Here is a 16,824-nt window from a genome sequence, read left to right on the forward strand (position 1 = left end):
CAAGGAGAATCTTGTTGTTTAGCCTGCATTTCTCCTTGCAGTTTCATCTGTGAGTTTGTATTTGAAAACTGGGATGTTTTCAGATGGGAGTTGGTTGCGAAATTGGTAGTACTCATGCCCACAAGTTTTTTCAGCATCCGTACAATGTCATTATCAAAGTGCTAACCAAACTTCTTTTTATTTAAAAAAAAAATGATCTGGATTTCGCCTCCCTGCAGAAAATCTGATAAGTAAAAAATTACCTGTTATATATCTGCAGGTACTGCTTGTGTATTAGAGCTGATTTGTTCATTTTGGGGGTGGGTTTGCCAAGTATATGATGCCGTTTTTGTGGGTAGTCTATACTGTCACACACCAACTTCTGTTTGCTTTTCCCTTGAGCACAACTTAGCCATTCTAATTCTGGTGGACCCAAATGCCAAAGAAGTTAAGTCAATTCTCACTGATCTGCTGCAGCTTTTGGGTTCTCTGCACTTTGACTGGGAAGAGAAGGGCATTTGCCCCAGAACATCTTGAAAACAGGAGTGTTAAACTCCTGACTTAGCTTAACTTAATACATAACCCAACCCCCAAATCACCCTTGTCGCTGGTTTATACAGAAAAGCGATGCTGTCTATTACTGCTTCCAGATGAGGTGTTAATTGTGGATTTGCTATACAGTGGTACCTCGGGTTACAGACACTTCAGGTTACAGACTCTGCTAACCCAGAAATAGTACCTCGGGTTGAGAACTTTGCTTCAGGATGAGAAGAGAAATTGTGTGGCGGCGGCGGCGCAGCAGCAGCAGGAGGCCTCATTAGCTAAAGTGGTTCCTCAGGTTAAGAACAGTTTCAGGTTAAGAACGGACCTCCAGAACAAATTAAGTTCTTAACCAGAGGTACCACTGTACCTTGTTCACTCATATTTTAAAGCAATGGTGGGGTGGTCCACATGATGTAGGTTCCTTCCAGATGTGACATACTGGATGTGACATAGTCCTGTGGCTGGGGAAGAAAAGGGTACAATTCAGCTGAGTATGCATGTGTGTTTGTTTGTTTGTTTGTTTGTGTGTGTACACACACACGCACATTTAATTTTTAAATGGCTAAATCTTACATCCAGACCCCTCTCTGCGCACATGTGTGTGTGTGTGTGCGCGCACACACACACACACACAGAGAGAGAGAGAGAGAGAGAGAGAGAGAGAGAGAGAGAGAGAGCCAGCCAGTAAATCTCACCCTGCATTCCAAGGGCATCTGCTTGGACAACAGAAAGCTGACTATAGTTGCTCCGAGACAAGGTATTTGTTTTGGAATTGTCATGCGTCATTAATTCACAGTTTTTACAGGGTGTCCAGACAACATAGTAATCTTTTTATGATCAGTCCTTGTTTCCTCAGCAATTGTGGGAAGGAACCTTGCAAACACGTGGAAGGACATCGCATGAAGTTCAACACACACAAAACACAAAACTTTGCAAGTGTAGAAACACTGCTGCAATTCTGCATGTAGACAAAGAGCAATGAACGCATAGTGTTGAGAATTGCCTGTCGAGAAGCAGCCTATGATAGCATCCATCTGCATTTCATGAAGAATATAGAAATCATTCATCAAATCAGAGGTTTAAACAGATGTGGTGCCATTTTTGTGGCATTCTCATTGACAATGGCCGAAATGTCACAAAAAGAAAAGGCATCTTGGGTAACTGAGTTGTAAATATTAATAGATGTTCTATAACATTTTAAATATTCCCCAAATTGTGAGACTCAATTTTGTGGTGGTAGTGCATGAAATTGAAGACTGGCTCTAAAAGCTACATTTGATACAGATATGATAATTTCACCGATGGTCTTGATATGCTGTTTGCACTTGAGTTTCGCAATGCCGATTTGCTTAATGTTGTTATTTCACGTTTCATGTAATTCAGGGCTGGTGTAAACTGTAAATATTGTTTTACAAAATATTTTCTGATTTTCAGCAACAGATAAAATAGAAGAACAGGATGCTGGCTTCAAATCCGCTGGAATAAATATCAAGGATTTGAATAGTGAAGAATAAGTTTGTATTTATAAGGCAGTTTCATTTAAATTGAAAACTTCATTTATCAATGCAAATATGATCACTTAACAAACTTTAAAAAATAAATTTCCAGAAAAAAATGAAAAGAAAAATGTATCAAAAATCAGATTCCACTGAGACTGTATTTTAACTCTGTGTTAATAATATACATATCTAAGAGTCATCCCTCCTGCTGCAATCTCTACTTTTAAGATTGATTTTTGGAACCAACAGTTTATGTGCAGTTTCCACAAGGAACTGCATTTTGGTAGCATTGTATTTTATCCCTATGGGTTTTATATGCTTGTTGAATGCAAGAAGATAACTGAAATTTTGATATTTATGAAAAGAGATACAGTGGTACCTCGGTTTAAGAACAGTCCTGTTTACGAACTATTCGGTTTACGAACTCCGCAAAACCAGAAGTAGTGTCCCAGTTTGCGAACTTTACCTCGGTCTAAGAACAGAAGCTGAACGGTGGAAAAGAGGACTTATTAGGGAAAGTGCGCCTCAGTTTAAGAACGGTTTCGGTTTAAGAACGGACTTCCAGAACGGATTAAGTTTGTAAACCGAGGTACCACTGTATTACGTACTGAACAGCTAAACCCTTTTATATCTTTGGTAGTTTTTCCAGGGTTCTTTCATAAGGCCATTTTTACAACTACTGTACATTTAATCAGTATCAGCTGAGGGAATAGAAATGGGGCAGAAAGTTGGTTCAAACTGAAACACAGCCATCCTTTGAAATTCACACTTCTCAAAATTTGCGATGCGGTTCTTCAACTGAAAAAGGTGTACGAAAATGCCTATATAAGGCGAAATGCATATATCAGTGTAAATAATATACAAAAATGCATTATGTTAGGGGGTAAGTGCTTGCAACAACATGTTTATTAGGCAAAATTACACACAGAAGTGTCTATGTTAGCAGAAATGAACACAAAAGTGCTGACAAATTTTCATGAGGCCTGGAGAGGGGTGGGGGTGGGGATAATTCACATACTGATGTGGAAGTGTGGTGAACTGAATTTAAGAATTGAAAATTGAGGAACTGAGTGACATTGAAATGGATAGCTTGCCCTAAAACTAGCTCTCCAGCTAGAAAAGAGCCTCCAAAAATATTCCAGCTGCACAGCTTGATCTCTCAAGAAGTATTTACCAATCATACGAATTCTAACTAGCACTTAATTATATTCAGCAGAGACACTTCAGATCACCTAGGGCGTTGCTCCCTGGTTCTTCCCCCCACCCCACCCCAATGATGTGCGCTTGTTGTGCTGGAGTCTTGGAATCAGACACCTGTGATTATTCACTTCCAAATCTTGTCTGTTTTTGTTTCAGTCCAGGCAAAGCCAACCGGGTCTCCTGCCATTGGAAACAGCACTGAAGGCAGCCCAACTGCAGAGCCAGGTAAGAATACGAAAGGGTAAGCTAAGCCCTTTTCTATCTGTGGTGTGTTTCCACGTGGCTGGTTTGTAAGGCCATTTTTACTACTAATGCTGTATATTTATTCAGTACCAGCTGAGTGTTAGGTGCTGGGCAGATCCAATTTGGTGTGGGTGATGACATGGTGAACACATCAGGATCAACCGTCAATCACCTCCTCCTTCAACTCACCTTTTGACAGTGTTTTTTTCAGATAAATTTTTTATTGAATTTTCATTTTTCTACATAACAAATTAAACATTTTACAAACTTTGAAATATCCAATGACTTCCCTTCTTCTCCTTCCATGGTTCATATTACATATCATAGTTTCCCGCATATTTTACTGTAACCATTCAAGTCAATTTTCCACTTTTACATCAATCAAATATTATTTACTCTGTTGAATTTATTTTAATGCTGCCAGTGTTTTCATCTGTATACAATTATTTTCCATATATTCAATAAATATTTTCCACTCTTCTTTAAATATACATTCTTCTTGCTCTCTTATTCTGTGGGTTAAACCTGCAAGTTTTGCATATTCTAACATCTTAATCCTCTTTAAAAGGCACCTCACTCACTTTCCATTTTTGGGTCAACAAAACACAGGCCACTGTTGTTGCATACATAAACAAACTTTTCTGGCACTTGGGAATTTCTGTATGGGTTATTCCCAATGAAAAGGACTCTGGTTTTTTGGGGGAAGGTAAATTTAACCATTTTTTCAGCTCATTATATATCATTTCCCAATATTCTTTCACCTTTCTGCATGTCCACCACAAAAGAAAAAATGTTCCTCCCATTTCTTTACATTTCCAGTATGTTTCTAATTCAGCTTTATACACCTTTGTCAACCTACTTGGTTTTAAATACCATTTATGAATCATTTTCAAATAATTCTCTTTCAGCAAATAATGCGCAGTAAATTTCAGATCACTTTTCCAAAGTTTCTCCCAGAGGTTTAGGTCTATATTGTGTCCTATATCTATTGCCCAGTGTGCAATGGATGCTTTAACTAGCTCGTATTTTGTTTCCCATTCTAATAAGAAGATATACATTTTAGACAGATGTTTATCCTTATTTTGTAACAGTTATTTTTCAAATTGTGAGCTTTGGTCCAACCCCCCCCCCCTTTTTTTGGTCTACTTTAAACCTCTCATATATCTGGTGGTATTGTAACCAATGCGTAACATGGCTTCTTAAGTTCTCCATAGATTTCAGTCTGGGTTTGCCCCCTGCAAGTCCAGCAATTCCCTGTAGGTCGCCCATTGTCTATCCATATTAACTCTCTTAATTGTGATTGCTTCGATGGGGGATAACCAGAAAGGTAATTCACCTTTTGACAGTTTGCATAAAGAGACCCCTCTTGAGAGAGCTATGCCTCTCCACTCTCCAGCCTCTCTATTCCCTAGGCTATAAGTTAGCCAGTTCTATTCCTTGCTGGTTACAAAACACTGCCCTGATCCAAAGCAAGTGCTTTTGAATCTTTCTTTTACTCAAGTCTAATCTAGTATTTGAAGGGACTGAATCAGATATTGATGGGAAGAGCAATGGGTAGTCCAATTGCCAAGTCGGGAAGAACAGGTACATCGAGGAAGAAGAATAAGCAATGGATTGCTTAGAGAAGGGCCAGGTAATTAGGAAGTAAACTATTTGATTTATCGTTTGATGGGCATAGTATTAGGAATAGTGTTTCTGTACATACATCCTTGCATCTGCCCGTGGTGTCAGGTTCACAAAAAGCACAGCCTTATTAACCAGACACACTACAACTCATAGCGGCATGTTAACTCTGCTTTCAAAAGTCAGGTGCCTTAACTTACATATGAAGAGCAAGCATGATATCCTGAAGGGCTAATCTATCAAGAACTGCAGGAATGATATTCAGAGTGGATTGGCTTCTTCACAAAGATAAGGACATGAGGATGTACAGATTCTGATAAGCACATCTTTTACCCCACTTCTTGGATCTGGGAGATGATGGAACACATACAGTTCAGAGTATACACCTAAGACATAATGGTGCATCTTTTGTTTTGGAGTCTGGAAGGTCTTGCATTCAACTTACAATAGTCTCCAAGTTGTGCAAAAATGGCCCAGGCCAGCCCCCACCTGCTGGGATTCCTCCCAGGGAGCAGAGCTTACCTCATCACTGGTTTTTGAGGTTACCTGAGCTCCGTGTGCACTCACCTCAGTGACATTTTCATCAAAGGGACAGGAAGTTGTGTGGGTGGCAAATTGTGTTGCACCCATCCCACGGATAGAGCGGAGTTGAGGTTGATGTGCTTTTTTTTCTTTAGCACCCGCTTCCTGGACTAGGGGAGTCACTTATTCATCACTAAAAAAAGAGAGGATGCAAATCTGCCTAATATTTGCATATGTTAATTCATCTGTAGGGGTATAATCTAAAGAGAAATAAAGTACATCTCACCATTGTGGGGAAGATTGTGACCAGGTGAGATGCGTTTCTGGTGTCCAGGGGCTTTAACTTCTGAGGGGCCACCTTAAGCCTCCTGCACCCCCACTTTCCCTTCTTATGGTTCTTTTAAATCAGACAGCACTTCATGTAGAGGACTCAGCCAAACAGGGGACTGTCTTTCTCCTACCTGGTGCCCTTCAGATGTTGTATGACTGCAACTCCCTTCCCCCTTGACCATGGACCATCCCTGTAGTCCAAAATATATGAAGGCCACCAAGTTGGGGACTCTCTTCTGACAGGCCTTCAAATGGAGGACTGTAAAAAAAGGCATATGGACCCCCTATCCTGAACTGATTAGCTGAATCTCAGGCAATTTCTGTAGCAACATAAGCCAGGATTGGCTCTTTTGGCAGGATCAATATTGTCACTGTCTTCAATGAGCCTGTACCATACTGAGGCCCCACTGACAGTTGTGAGCTTTGTGTGTGTGTGTGTGTGTGTGTGTGTGTGTGTGTGTGTGTGTGTTTGTTTTAATCCTGGAAATACTGTAAATCTCTGAATACAGTACAGAGTCCAGGCCAATAGTACTTTTTATGAGTGTTCAACCCACACATACTTTTCTCCCATGCTAGTTTCATGAATCATGACTGAGGGAGGAAGATGTATCTGTGTGCACAGCTCTGAAGGAAACAAATGGCTTCCCCTCCGGACAGCCTCAGGCCGAGATGCCTTAGGAACATAGGAGCAGAGGAGGCAGTCTTATACACAGTAAGGCCACTGGTCCATCTAGTTCAGTGCTGTCTACACTGACCGGCAGCAGCTCTCCAGAGTTTCAGGCAGGGGGATAATTCCCAGTCCCACCTGGAGATGCAAGAGATGGAACCAAGGGAAGTTCTGAGTGCAAAGCAGATGCTTTTTGAAATATACTCAGAGTCGCAAAGTGATTTCATGCTCTTTATTCAGCTCATAGTGGTGAGGAGGAATGAATGAAAGTCCCCTCAAGGTATCTGCTTTATATACATTATTTACACAATGGGCTGCACATGATTGGCTAATTCTGGAATTCTACTGTAAGCCAATCAGGTTGTGGATTCACTTCTATCTGGAGCATGATTGGGTGGTTCCTGCCAACCAATCATACTGCTGCATTGTTCTAGGACCAATCAGACTGCTGCATTCTGAATCCTATTGTTCTAGGACCAATCAGACTGCTGCCTTTTGGATCCTATTGTTCTAGGACCAATCAGACTGCTGCAGTTTGGATCCTATTCAACTCAATACATAACACTTTTCCTCTGAGCTACAGCATTCTTTTTCGCCATGCTATACTGAGAATGCCTCTCAGATAGAAAAAGAAGTGGGTGGACCAGTCTGTATTTCCCCAACTCTTGGATTCCGGTTATCTCATTAGCTACAGAATAGGAAACAACACAGGGTTGGTAACATTCCCATATGCAATTCTATCACTTGATTTCTCATAACTTGGACCTGCTGTACATGTAGAGCAGAATGATGTGGCAATGAGCTGGAAGCATCCTGAGGTGGTAGAATGAGCTGTATCATTTCATACCGCAGGTGAGGGAACCATATTTTTCAATATGTATTAAAAAAAATCCCAAACCTGAACACTCTGCAGTCAGGAAAGTGGCACAGCAGAGGGTAAGGCTGATACCTCTCTCCCTGATGAGCTAGTTGTTGTTGTTTTACTTGCAGGAAATTTGATACATGGAAAAGCAAACAAAAATGCCATCCTTCTACCTACTGTCTGAGGTGGTACAATCCCCCTTGCCCCTCCAAAATTCTGCTACCTTATTCTGCTGCATGTGCACACCTGACCTTGATTACTTAGCAATGTGGCTGCCTCTACCTATGCAACAGAACGAGTTGGTAGAATCCTCAAATTGCAGGTGGGGATACCACTTTCGACAGCTTTTCCACACTTTTGCTTTTAACTTCCTGCACGTAGCAAACTGAGGAGAATGGTTCTAAGTCAAGAACTTTGCACTGGTTTTCTGTCAGTAAGCCTTTGTTTTGGTGTTGTTGGTTTTTCTTCTTTTTTTTTTTAATACATGCAGACTGAGCTACAGTCCATGCAACCACCTGACTCCCCCATCTCATTCTGCCGCGTGTGTGAACTGGGCCTGAATAATTGGCACCTGAATATGACAAACTGATTCATTTGCGGGAAGGAAGCCCCCATTGCAAAGTGAGGGGAAATGAGGGGATATGAAAGTTCTATCTGTGGGAGGTATCCAACTAAACAGTAATGCTAGGGCAACATCTTTTAGCTGCACAATGTAAGTTCCCCACCCTCTCCTTTCCCCATGCACCCCCGAGTTGGGGGGAAACCCAAGCAGATTTGGGTGGGGCTGCATGGGGAGAGGAGAGGGTGGGGAACTTACATTCTGCAGACAAAAGTTGTTGCACTCGTGTAAATGTTTAGTAAGATAAAACCATGGATATATCTGTGAGGACCATTCCTACATGTGAGTCATCAAGTGATGGACAGGCATGCATGAACCAACTCAATACATCAGCTTCATACATGTATCTATCCATGCCAGATCTGAATTTCCCAAGTAACATAAGGATGTTCGGAGCTTTGGAATGTATGGGCTTTCTTTGCCTTGCTGTTTTAGCAAGTTGTACTATATTAAATTTAGATCTGTAAATTTAGATATCCATCCATCCATCCATCCATCCATCCATCCATCCATCCTTCTATTTCTTTGTTCTCCCACTGTGTGACTTCTGATCCAACTCTTCTCTGCATCTTTCCTGCAGAAACACGGAAGCTACGTTTGGTGGATGGAAGAAGCAACTGTTCTGGCAGAGTGGAGTTTGAATACAACGGTACCTGGGGCACCATATGTGATGACAACTGGGACCTGGCTGATGCTGGAGTTGTGTGCCGGCAACTGCATTGTGGCTGGGCTCTCCAGGCTCCTATTGCCTCTCATTTCCAGAAGGGGACAGGCCCCATCTATTTGGATGAAGTGAAGTGCTTGGGGAATGAGTCTTTTCTGTGGGACTGTCCATTCGAGAGGAACCATGACTGTGGGCACAAGGAAGATGCCGGTGTAATATGTTCAGGTCAGCAAAGATATTTTCCTCTCTGTGTGTGTGCACATGTGCACGCATACATGTGTCTACCCATACAGATGACCCAAAGAACTGTCTATTTCCTGATCCTGGAGGAGACAAACTCTCATTATCCCATGATCAGGCCTTAATGACCAGACTCACATTGCCATGCTAATACTTGGAGACTCCACCAAATGTGGAAGTATTGGTGGAGGAGGAGACAGGGTAGAAGTTGCTTGACATCCTTGCTTTCCTTCCCTCTATTCCAAGACTGGTAATGGAGGGCTAGGGGAAGCAGAAGTCTTTCCGCTCATTAAAACTTGTCAGAAGAAGCAGCCAGGGCATTTTCAATCCTTTTTCCTTTTTGCCTGTATTCTGAGCCTGGTGGAGCAGCCAAGAACTAGTACAGAAAGGAATTCCCAGTATAGTACCAGATAAAATGATGCTGCTGGCCTAATGTTGACTGCATGTGGACACTAGGATATCCCTGCTTTAAATTTCATGTCCCTTGCATATATTTTCTGACAGCCGTGTGACAGAAGTGCATCTCTAGTGCAGAGCTAAAAGGAAAGATCAAGCAGAAATCTATCCCTCAAAGACAGACACATATTTATCAGTTGTAGCTTAGTACCATCTCAAGAGAAATTGCTGCTCCCCGCAGGTTGTGTTTTTTGTTTTTAATAGAGATCAGTAGAAATATATGAAGCAGAGCCCTCCTGGATCAGGCCAAAGATCCCTCCAGTCCTGCATTTTTCTCTGGGGCAGCTGGAGACATCAGGAGGACCACCTTTATTTTTTTCAATAATAAACTGTGAAACAAACTTTATGTCTCTGAAGAAGTCCCAGGCCCAAGCAAGTAGTGCAAGTGTTTTGAGAACCATGTATACTGAATGTAGCTCCCTTGAAAAGCATGTAGCCCTGTTCCTCCTAATGCCTGGCCTGCAGACCAGGGTGTCAGCACTTAGCAAGAATGGGGAGATCTCCTGCGCTGACCTCCACACCTCCCATGGAATTTTCTCTCAGAATGTTTCCCAGAAAGCACATTAGCGTAAGTTATGCTTAAGCACATCCCTGCTGGTTTCACACATGACACCTAAAGTGACTTTGAGACACATGGTAGCATTTGACGTCTTCATTGCTGAACTGAAACGTCAAAAAGCTCCCCACCCCCCGCTTTGGATGGGAGCTCATTTTTAAAAATATCATAAGAAGACGAAGGAGGGAAAACGTCATTTATTACTGTGGGACAGAAAATGGAAGACGACAGCCTTGAAACCAAATGGGCACCCTACCATGTCCTTAGCCTCCGTCTGGTCCATTGTTTCTGAATGTTATGATTTGGCAAACAGAAGTGAGACATTTTAAACTTGAAGACATGTTCTGATCAGCGTGGCAATCGCAATCCTCAAATACAGGAAACAGCTCTACTCTAGTTCTTAGCATCACACATGAAAATGCCTTCCATGTAACAGATATAGCTCTGGCCTACAAGAAAAGGAAATCACTGGTGCTGATAATGTAGCAGCGTATTACAGCATAAGAGTGGCATTTCCCCGGCTGTTTTATCTTTGCTGATTCTATTTCTCTCCCTCACTCCCATCACCTCCGCAGAGCACCAGGAGTGGCGGCTGTCAGAAGGACTAGATGCTTGTGCCGGCCGAGTGGAGGTTTATTACCGGGGCACCTGGAACACTGTGTGTGATGGTAACTGGTACCAGGATGAGGCTGATGTGCTCTGTCACTCATTGAACTGCAGTGAGAAGGCCTCAGTCCCGAGAGTGCCTTTCAACCACACGCTGATGGGCAAGATGTACTATGGCTGCTCCGGAACAGAAAACTCGCTCGCCAGCTGCAGCTGGCTCTACAACAATAGCAATGTGTGTGCTGCCCAGTTTGGAGCTGCCGGTGTGATCTGCAATGGTAATTGCCCTAACTGGTGTCTCCAGTATGCCTTCTCTTTTTCTCTCCCTGTCTCTGGTGCAGATTTCAACCAAAGAGGTAGTTAATGGTAGGAACAGGTAAGGACAGGGGAGAACTCTGATTCAGTTGGCATTTAAAGGCAAAGCTATGTCACCTGAACATAGTGCCGTGTGAACCAAAATGCCACCCTCCTTGGGAATTCAATTTTGCGATGCTATTCTCCAACCAAGTCCTCAACTTAAGTCTGGGAGGAAAGAGAAACCGAGAGCAACTGAAACAGGCAGATATGAACATCAGAAGATCCTGCTGGATCAGGCAGATATGAACATCAGAAGATCCTGCTGGATCAGGCCAGTGGCCCATCTAGTGCAGCATCCTGTTCTCACAGTGGCCAACCAGATGCCCATGGGAAACCAAGGAGCAGAACAGGAGCGCAAGAGCACTCTCTTTTCCTGTGGTTTCCAGCATTCTGTGGAGGCAGAACATAGCCATCATGGCTAGTAGCCATCATTGATAAACTCTGTGAATTTGTCTAATCCTCTTTCAAAGCCTCCAAGTTGGTGGCCATCACTGCCTCCTGTGGGAGCAAGTTCCATAGTTTTAACTATGTGCTGTGTGAAGAAGTACTGCTTTGGGGGTGCAGTCTGTCCTGAATCTTTCAACATTCAGCTTCCCTGGATGTCCTGTTCTGGTGTTACAAGATCCCCAGGGACAAGTGATTGTCCATTAATAGTCCTCACCACCATCGTCCTGGAGCTTTCCTACCACCACTTCCCTTCAAGATTAAGGACTTGCCTGCATTTTTGCCTTGCCAGACATCAATATCCATTTAACACATTCTCACCTGTGGACTATCTGCAGAAGGTGAAGCCAAGAATAGATCACATGCCTAAAAGCATTCCAGAGTAAAGACAGGCCAGATTTAGATCACTAGCTGAAATGGAGACAGAAATCCCACCTGGAGCCTGGGGTTCTTACCCCGGCAGGCATAGCCGATCACATTGGTGAACTGGGCTATTTGTTCCCTGTTTGCTGCCAGTCCAAAAAAATGACCCAAGTGCTTCCATGAGGCACCTTAATGACTAGCAAATTTATTGTGGCATAACCTTTCATAAACTCGGGCCCTCTTCATTGGATGCATAAAATAAAATCTTAATTGGTAGGTATATAAAGAAGAAAAATGGTAAGGTGGGAGCTGAATAGCAATCAGGTGCAGAAATCTCACCGAGTGATAATTAGAGCTTAACGAGGCACACCATTAAACCCTTTACAGCAGCAGGCTGGTGACAATTGCTGAGATGAGTGAACAACACATAGCAGCAGAGTGGAACCTCTGTTTTCAAGCGTCTCGGAAGCCAAATGCTTCGGAAACTGTATGCTGAAAACCCAGAAGTAAATGCTTCCGTTTTCAAACGTGCCTCGGAAGCTGAATGGCTTCTGCTGCATGTTTTTCAATTTTCTCAGTGGAAATTTCCAACAGCTCTTTGCGCCTCAGTTGTTGAACATTTTGGAAGTCAAACCGTCTTCCAAAACGGATTACATTCGACAACCAAGCTTCCACTGTAGCAGGATCAGTCAATTTCAGTTTTCTTGGTTTCTCATTTTTCCATTATTGAATTCATTTCTCCACAATTTGCAGTGATTTGCATGGAAAGAGGAGTGGTTGAAATCTATGCCATGCCAGCCCAATACAGATAGTAGCCACAGGGTCCAAGCAAGGGGTCCCTTCTGGTTTCCCTGCTTCAGCAGGGACTTCATGCCATGATGCTGTTTGGCTTCGCTGAAGGGGGGTGATTGAGATGTCACTTGGGAACAGACCCACCCACCACCTGAAAATACCCTGGTTGCATTGCAGAGTAGCTAGGTAGCTGGTTTGATGGTGCAGAAGCCGCTGTCACAACATGTATCACAGTCTAAAGGAGCTTCCAGTTGTCTCTGTTTTACCCCAAGCCTGCGATGTGCTTTACCCGACATTGTTTCCTGCTGATCTACATGGCTGCCGGGTGCTGACATGAAACCAGCACAGCCTGCTTAGTCTGCCTGAGCTCAATACAAAGGTATCTGCAAATGAGGGAGAGTCTCTGGCTCTCCCTGTGCTGCTGCTGATTTGCTTAAAATCACAATAAAACAGAATCGTAAAAACTATGTGGGGGGAAAACTAAGAGGAAAAAGCAGGAGCTGGGGGGTCCCTTCTCACCCACCCAGGATCCTGAGAAGATGCAGTCTAGACCCCCTTTCTCAGTCTCCTGCTCTCTAACCCAAAAACTCATACGGTCCTAGGTGTTGCTGGTTCTTTACTCTTCTGTGCTCTTTTCTGGATTTCAGGCTCACAGGGTTTGGCAGGCCCTGCAAACACACAAGCGACAGAAGCAGTGACTCCAGTCTCCCACCTGACCAGTCCACGTAAGTTCAAGCCTCAAGGCACTTCCTCCTGCAAACAGTATTGCATCTTCCGTCTGTGCTCAGGCGTTACAAAAGGAGGCAGCATAAAATCATGATCTCAGCTTGTTTGGTCTTGTCTGCCTGTGTGATCAGTACTCATATGAACAAACACCCAGCCTCTAAACTCTCCACACCACACCTGCTGTTATATTTATTGTCCCCTTGTTCCTGGTCTGCGTCCTCTAGGTGACATAGGGACTGTATGCACAGCTGGGTAACTGAAACTATAGTAAGACTAGCCTTCATCCACAGTGATGCCATGCTACTAAGTTGTTTTAGACTGGCTTTCATATTGTGTTGTGCTTTAATGTTGCAACCTGCCCTGGGACCCTAGGGTCAATAAATTTAATAGTCATAATCATAATCATTGTGATGATGTTACATGCCACTCCAATCTCTTGAGTGGTGCAATATTCCAGGGGTTCCAGGCACTTACTCAGGATTTGTGTTTCCTTTGGAATGAGGTGCAGCAGAGACTGGAGAGTTAATATGGTTTATTTGCACATATTTACAACCAGAGCCTGCAATGGAGGGGTTTGCAGCATTAACACCCCCATAAGGCCTTGCTTCTCTCATAGCTGCAGCCGTGGATTCCTGGAGAAATCAGGCATGGCACTGATGCTCTGAATTCGCAGCCGGCTGCCTTGCTTCCAGCTTCCAGCACACATAACTCCACTCTCAACTCTGGCCTTTGTTTTTCTAACTACTTATGAGTTGCAGGAGGGGGAGCACCCAGATCCACTCCTCTGGGTTCCTTAGTGGCCCATTACCTCACCAGGAAGCAAGCCTGGCTATTCCAGGAATTAGAAGGGGCCCCAGACATTAGAAGGGTCTTGGCATACAGCGTACTCCCCCCTTCCCAAACTCATAACAACAGCACCAGCAACAACAATAACAGCAACACATTTATGGTATAAGAACAAAGAAAACACAGAAATGGCACAAAATCAAACACAAGCTTAGAAGGCTGTTTCCCTCTTCCTTGCCCTTCTCCCTTCCACACGTTAGAGGCAGGTAGGGTGGGTGGGTGACGATTTGCTTATTTTGCATTTCATGCACATTTTCCAAATTCACTCTTCCTGAACCAATTAGCAAATCAGAATACAGCTCTCCTTTGAAATCTGCACTACTTTCAATTTTGCCATGCAGTTCGCAAACCAAAGAATGCATACAAAAATGTGCTTATTCATTGAAAATAGCATGCAAAATGCATTCTGTTGGGGGAAACTGATTGACTGGTTGTATTTCTATTCCACTTTTCATTCAAATGAATCCCAAAGCACATTACCAACAATAAATAACAATAACATAATAGGACATCACAAATGCAACATAAATCCACCATGCATAATTGTGTACAAAAAATAGCTGTATTAGGAGAATGTTTTTGCACAAAATGCATATATATTTTAATGCCTACTTCGGAAAAAAGTCATCATGGAATGAACTGAACTGGGAAAATGGAGAGAAACTGAAATTGACTTCTTCTTCTTCTTCTTCTTCTTCTTCTTCTTCTTCTTCTTCTTCTTCTTCTTCTTCTTCTTCAATTGTCCATCTTTACTATCCACCCACCCACAATTGTTAATGTTTCCATTTGCAGGTTGGACTGCACCTGAGAACTTAGATGTTAGACCATCATACCAGATACTGCAAATTCTCTGCATCATCCTGGGTCTTCTCCTTTTTTTGGCCATTCTGACTCTAATTATCACCGTTCTGCGACACAGGCGAAGGAAAAACGGTACCATTGGTATGCTGGGCATCACCAGCACTACAGAGGGAGGAAACCTACGTATAAATAATGCTATGGGGAATTTGGTGGAGTGGATATAATATACTGTGTTTTGGACAGCTACTATAGGAAGGCTTCGAAACAGATGCCAGATCCCTTCCTGGCAGGAATCAGAAATGCTGCAAAGTGTCCCTGCCATGGATTCATATTGCCACCAAGAAGCTGTCACGAGCTGTCAAATATTTTTCAGCCTCAGTGTATCCCTGCCACTTCCAGAAGCCTCCTTTATAACAAGTCTATAATGCTTCCTGAAATCTGAAGGAGAGTGCAGATAGATTTCAAGAATAAGGGTTGATTGCAAATGAGACTTAGAAGCCTCTCAGAGAAAAGTGCGTAATTGAGCCACTATCTCTTGGGGCTCCAGGTGTTCATTTTCTCCCCTGTTATGGGCATTTAGTTATATGGATTCATGTCAGAAACTCATTTCGTTTGCTTTAAAGATGCAACATTCAGCCAGCCTGCGGGCTGTCATTTTGGCAGACGTTTGTCCCTATAGTTTAGTAGCATATCCCTACTTCTTGGCCCCCTTTTGAAACATTTACATGCAAAAAATATTATTATGTGCTACACACAATCGCAAAGCTGCTAACTGCAACTAGGTGAACAGAACATATCTCCACATTGCTTTAAAAAGCCACACTGATGCCAGGTCTGTTTCCAGACACGGTTCAGAGTGCTGGTGCATACCTATAATGTCCTTCAGAGACCATACTCTGAGTGCAGGTCTGGCCCATGAGATAAAGTGAGGCAACTGCCTCAGGTGGCAGGATCCACAGGAGCAGCAGATCCCAACGTTGATCTGTCTCCCCACCCCCTTCCCAATTTTTTCCAATCTTCCCTCACTCCTTCTTCCTTGGCAGGGATGGGGGTGCCATTTTGGGGTCTGACTCAGGGGCCAAAAGGTATTGGGCCAGCCCTGTCTAGGTGCCCCTGTCATCAGAGGTGAGGCAGGTTGAGACAGGGGAGAGGGGCCTGCTTGGTTGTGGTGCCCCACTTCTAGGGTGCTGTCTCTGAGGGAGCTTGCTAAGTGCCTGTTCTGTTGTCCTTTTAGTGCCAGGCAAAACACTTTTTGTTTTCCCAAGCTTTTAATATGAGATGGAAATTGTGTCTAATCACTATTTCTTTGTGGTGGAGTGGGTTGCAGTTGGATTTTATTGCTGTCGTTTTGCTATGTACAATGACCAGAAAATGCTTTCATGTTTACTTCTTTTACATGAATGAATGATGTTACCCGGGCATGCAACTTTGGGCTTATCAACACTTAACTTTCCTCTGGTTTTTCCAGGCACAGCCCGCCATTTAAAGCTCAGTGTCTGAGCACCCACACCCACACCCTTTTTTCTTTTTGCTTCAAAGCTTTTCCAGTGAAACCCCACTCTTAAGAATTCACTGTGCCTAGAAAGAGCAGGGTGAAATGTTTTGCCCAAAGTTGTTGAGCAAGCAAGGAAATTCGGCAAAATCCGATATAGGTTGCCATACGTCATGTCTGACCCGTCTTTAGTTACTATGGAGGGCCTATATTTCCTTTGGACCTTTCCAAACGACCATCTCTTTCCATAGTAAATATGTGCAGATGCTATTCTTTTCTTACAGAGCACATCTGTTGGAGGAATATTTCACTTTTCCACTGCTCAGTTGGCAGCGTGGGTGTTGGTTTCCCCCTGCCCCGGATAACGCAATAGTTACTCATACGATTACCATGT

General features: G+C 43.2%; 1 protein-coding gene across 3 annotated transcripts in view; it reads left to right on the forward strand.

Moving 5' to 3' along the window:
• Positions 1–16,824, forward strand: part of CD6 (CD6 molecule) — a 38,447-nt gene that overhangs the window by 15,443 nt on the left and 6,180 nt on the right. For 2 of the 3 annotated variants that reach the window (XM_083575048.1, XM_083575049.1), the window contains exons 2-6: positions 3,378–3,446; positions 8,668–8,976; positions 10,579–10,887; positions 13,213–13,290; positions 14,930–15,070. In XM_083575048.1, coding sequence (XP_083431174.1) covers positions 3,378–3,446; positions 8,668–8,976; positions 10,579–10,887; positions 13,213–13,290; positions 14,930–15,070 — 906 coding nt within the window. Of the gene's footprint in view, positions 1–3,377; positions 3,447–8,667; positions 8,977–10,578; positions 10,888–13,212; positions 13,291–14,929; positions 15,080–16,824 lie in introns of all 3 variants that reach the window. The other variant, XM_083575047.1, reaches the window with a different exon arrangement.

This window comes from Podarcis filfolensis (assembly GCF_964270895.1).
Source record: "Podarcis filfolensis genome assembly, chromosome: 1".
NCBI lineage: Eukaryota > Metazoa > Chordata > Lepidosauria > Squamata > Lacertidae > Podarcis > Podarcis filfolensis.